The 3437-nt window shown below is 39.7% G+C and overlaps 1 protein-coding gene across 1 annotated transcript in view; it reads right to left on the bottom strand.

Moving 5' to 3' along the window:
- The window catches only part of TAF1A (TATA-box binding protein associated factor, RNA polymerase I, A), a 22705-nt gene that overhangs the window by 3935 nt on the left and 15333 nt on the right, over positions 1 to 3437 (bottom strand). Inside the window, exons 8-9 of the mRNA XM_015428974.1 lie at positions 2933 to 2999; positions 1219 to 1342 (exon numbers count right to left, since the gene is read on the bottom strand). Of these exons, the coding sequence (XP_015284460.1) occupies positions 1219 to 1342; positions 2933 to 2999 (191 nt within the window). The remainder of the gene's footprint in view (positions 1 to 1218; positions 1343 to 2932; positions 3000 to 3437) is intronic.

Below are 3437 nucleotides of genomic sequence, written 5' to 3'. Positions count from 1 at the left end.
AAGAGTTTACAGGAACAATAATTCTTAATATTTAGAAGACATTGAATTTTAGAAGCGTAAGTCTAAAACACGAAACTATTCTGCTAGTATCAGAAGAGCTGCACTGATGTTCAATGTTCACTCTAAGTTGTGGAGTCTTGTGAGCAAAAATTCTACCTTGTGAGCTACTGGCCTTAAAGTTGTGAATGAGCAATTTGGCTACTGCATAAATTAGTTTACTCTGGAACAGTGTTCCCTCTAAGCTGAGTTAGTGTGAGCTAGCTCACAGTTTTTTAGCCTCCGTCTCACACATTTTTATCTTAGCACAGGAAGGAGGGCTCCAGAGCAAACTAACTGATGCAGTAGCCAAATCGCTCGCTCACAACTTTCATGCCAGTGGCTCACAAAATAGAATTTTTGCTCACAACTCTCCACAGCTTGGAGGGAACATTGCTCTGGAATCATCCTTCCTGAGCTAAGACAAAAACATGTGAGCAGGAGGCTAAAAAACTGTGAGCTAGCTCACACTAAGTCAGCTTAGAGGGAACACTGCTGATGTTGTCATAACAGGTCACCTGGTTGCTAATGGTGACGAAAAACTGCCTCCAGATGATGTCACAGAGCCCATGATTTATCTGCAAAGCCCTACACTGTTTTCTGGTAAATAGGTGTCACTTTGGGCAAAAAAAGTGGTGTTGTCTTTGAACAGTTAAAACCTGTGAAAGGGAATCAGCAGTAAAAAATACTCCCATATAACTGTGTTAAAAAGACTCCCATATCACTGCAGCCATGATTTTTCTGTATATTCCTCCATTTTTTTCTTCCCTTTGGGGCTTATTTTACATTTTTGGTCCCAGAACAACTGAGTTTTTTAAAAAGTAGGACTTCAAATTTCATTTCAAAAAAGGTGTTGTTTTTTCATTGTGTATGATTATGCTACTGAATTTGTTGCAAGCTAGTAACTTATTTGAGAACATATTTCCAAGGCTGAATTACGCCAGTAATAAGTGAGCTAACTGCTATTAAAAAAATCTGCTCAAGTAAGTCGATCATCACATCCCATCAAAAGTGATGGATTTTTTTATATTACAGGTGCAAAGAACTAGAAGCTTTCCCAGTCATACTAGTACAAAGTTTGTAGGGAATGAAAAACACATAGGATCAGTCAGTCTTCCATGTGTAGTCTGGAATGGCACAGTGCAGCAACAGACACAAATGAGTGTTCTGTCAGTCACTCACTTCTGCAGTATTTCTACAATCTGTTTTGCCAAATAGCTCCAAGCCTTTACATTGTCCTTCCATCCAGCAAAATCCAAGGCTGCAAAAATAACTTCCAGACGCAGTCTCTGGTTTTTACTTTTTTCTGCAATAAGAACAGACCATGTTGAAGCATCCCATATTAATCTGTAACCAACAAATTCTACCTTGTTTCACAAGGTGAAAACAGCTAACCAGTTTACATACATCCATTTCCATCATCCCGTCAAATTCTCATAACCATTTGGCAAAACACTACAGGCAAATGAAATAGCTCACCTTGGAAAAATCAGTTCCCAAGCAGCTCTGAAGAATAAAATGAAGGTTGCTAGCTGGACAAAGAAAATAACTGCTGTCCCTTTATTAACAATATAATGAGCAGAAATGGGCAATTAAAGCTTTTTATGGCATGAAGTTAAAACATCACCTGATGTTTGCAGATTAAAGAGACAGTTCAAGGGATTAGTTTAAAAATTGGCAACCCTAAATAAAATCCCATTCAGAAGGAAACAAAAAATGAACACACTTCAGGGAGGTGACTCTCAGTGTAGCTGGATCCGGACTCAACAGAGGGGTGGCTTTGCCGCATCCTCTCCTTCCTCTGATGGCCTTGTGAGTGGCTAGAAAAACTAGAGGCACTGTTTACTGTGATATTTGTCACGTTCCTCGTGTGTAAAAGAGCACCTGTAGTTCTCAGGGTGTTGTACTGCTATTATACTCAAGTTGGCTGTCCTGTTATTGACTGGATTTCAGTTTTGCTTCTCTTCGTTTTGCTTCACTGCTTGCCACATATCTGGGGGGAGGGACTGTTAGGGGGAGAGTGTGAGGAATGAATGCCTGCCTGTAGTCAAAACCATCTTCTAAGTTGTGCCCCTCCCGCTGGTTCACATGACCTTGGAGATTCCTTAGCCTGGCTAGAAAGATAAGACACCCTATATCTGTCAAGGTGCCATGGTAATGCTAGGGCTGCCTGCTGACGCATGTGTGGGGTGTTGCTAGAAAAACTAGAGGCACTGTTTACTGTGATATTTGTCACGTTCCTCGTGTGTAAAAGAGCACCTGTAGTTCTCAGGGTGTTGTACTGCTATTATACTCAAGTTGGCTGTCCTGTTATTGACTGGACAGCATTTCAGAAGGGACTAATATCTATTCCAAAATACAAAGCACCAGTCAAATCCCTGAGTAGCGGGGATTCAACAGTTTTAATACTAAACCTCTCTGAAACTACAACAGACACTGAGACTTGAGTGTTGTTTATTTTCACCTGCAGGCTACTTGCTCCCCTTTATCAGCCTCAATCAGTTTTAAAGGCATTTTCTTCAAGACCCAAAATTCACAAGCTAAATCCAACTTCCACTCTGTCATTTCTTAATAATAAATCCAGCTCTTGAAACTTTAGTTTCCTTCCCACTTAATAGGTACCTTAGGTTCTACTCTTAGATCTTTAGTACACATACTAGCATAGAGGCCATTCTTTACAACAAAGATGTTAAGCACATCACCCTGAAGCCCTTTGAAGTTTCAACCTCTGCACCAAAACTATGGTAATTAATGCATAAGCTTTTATTTACATCACACACAGCTTTGTCTATGCAATTATGCCTAAGGTCCTGTCCTGCTCTACCCCATAACAAGAAAGAAAAGCCCAGCAGCTGGTCTGCTCTCAGTTCTGGAGGGGAAATGATAAAAGTCTTACTTGATTTTTTAAGCATGTCATAAAATTCCAGCATCAATTCATGAGAAGGAACAAGCTCATACAAGACCTAATGAGAAAAAGACAAGATGTTTTCAGTACAAAGCATAGACGTCTCTATCTCTTCACTGAAGATGGCGGCACTTCAAAGTGCTTCACACTGTGTGGACTGTCACCCTAGGACACTAAAGGGAAAATTTATACACATTATGTACCATTGCAGACTTCATTTCCGAATGTATCTCCCCCACACATGCACACCAGCTCTGCACATGGAAAGAACTAGAACACTACAAAACAAAAAAAGCATTAAAAATATGATACATACCTACTATGGACCAGTAGAGAATCCTTACTTTGTGTGTGCATATTCCATACTGGGAATTATTAGGGAAAGGACATAAAATACTGCTAGTATCATAATGCCTTCCAAATAAATATAGGATGTGTCTTTATTTAGAATACATTTGATATACGAATCTAAATACTCAGTCTCAAAAAGGACTTT

Source organism: Gekko japonicus, unplaced genomic scaffold (genome assembly GCF_001447785.1).
Source record: "Gekko japonicus isolate JY-2015 unplaced genomic scaffold, Gekko_japonicus_V1.1 scaffold1056, whole genome shotgun sequence".
Taxonomy (NCBI): domain Eukaryota; kingdom Metazoa; phylum Chordata; class Lepidosauria; order Squamata; family Gekkonidae; genus Gekko; species Gekko japonicus.
Note: the sequence above shows the minus strand (reverse complement) of the source record. Positions and strands in the feature narration are given on the sequence as shown.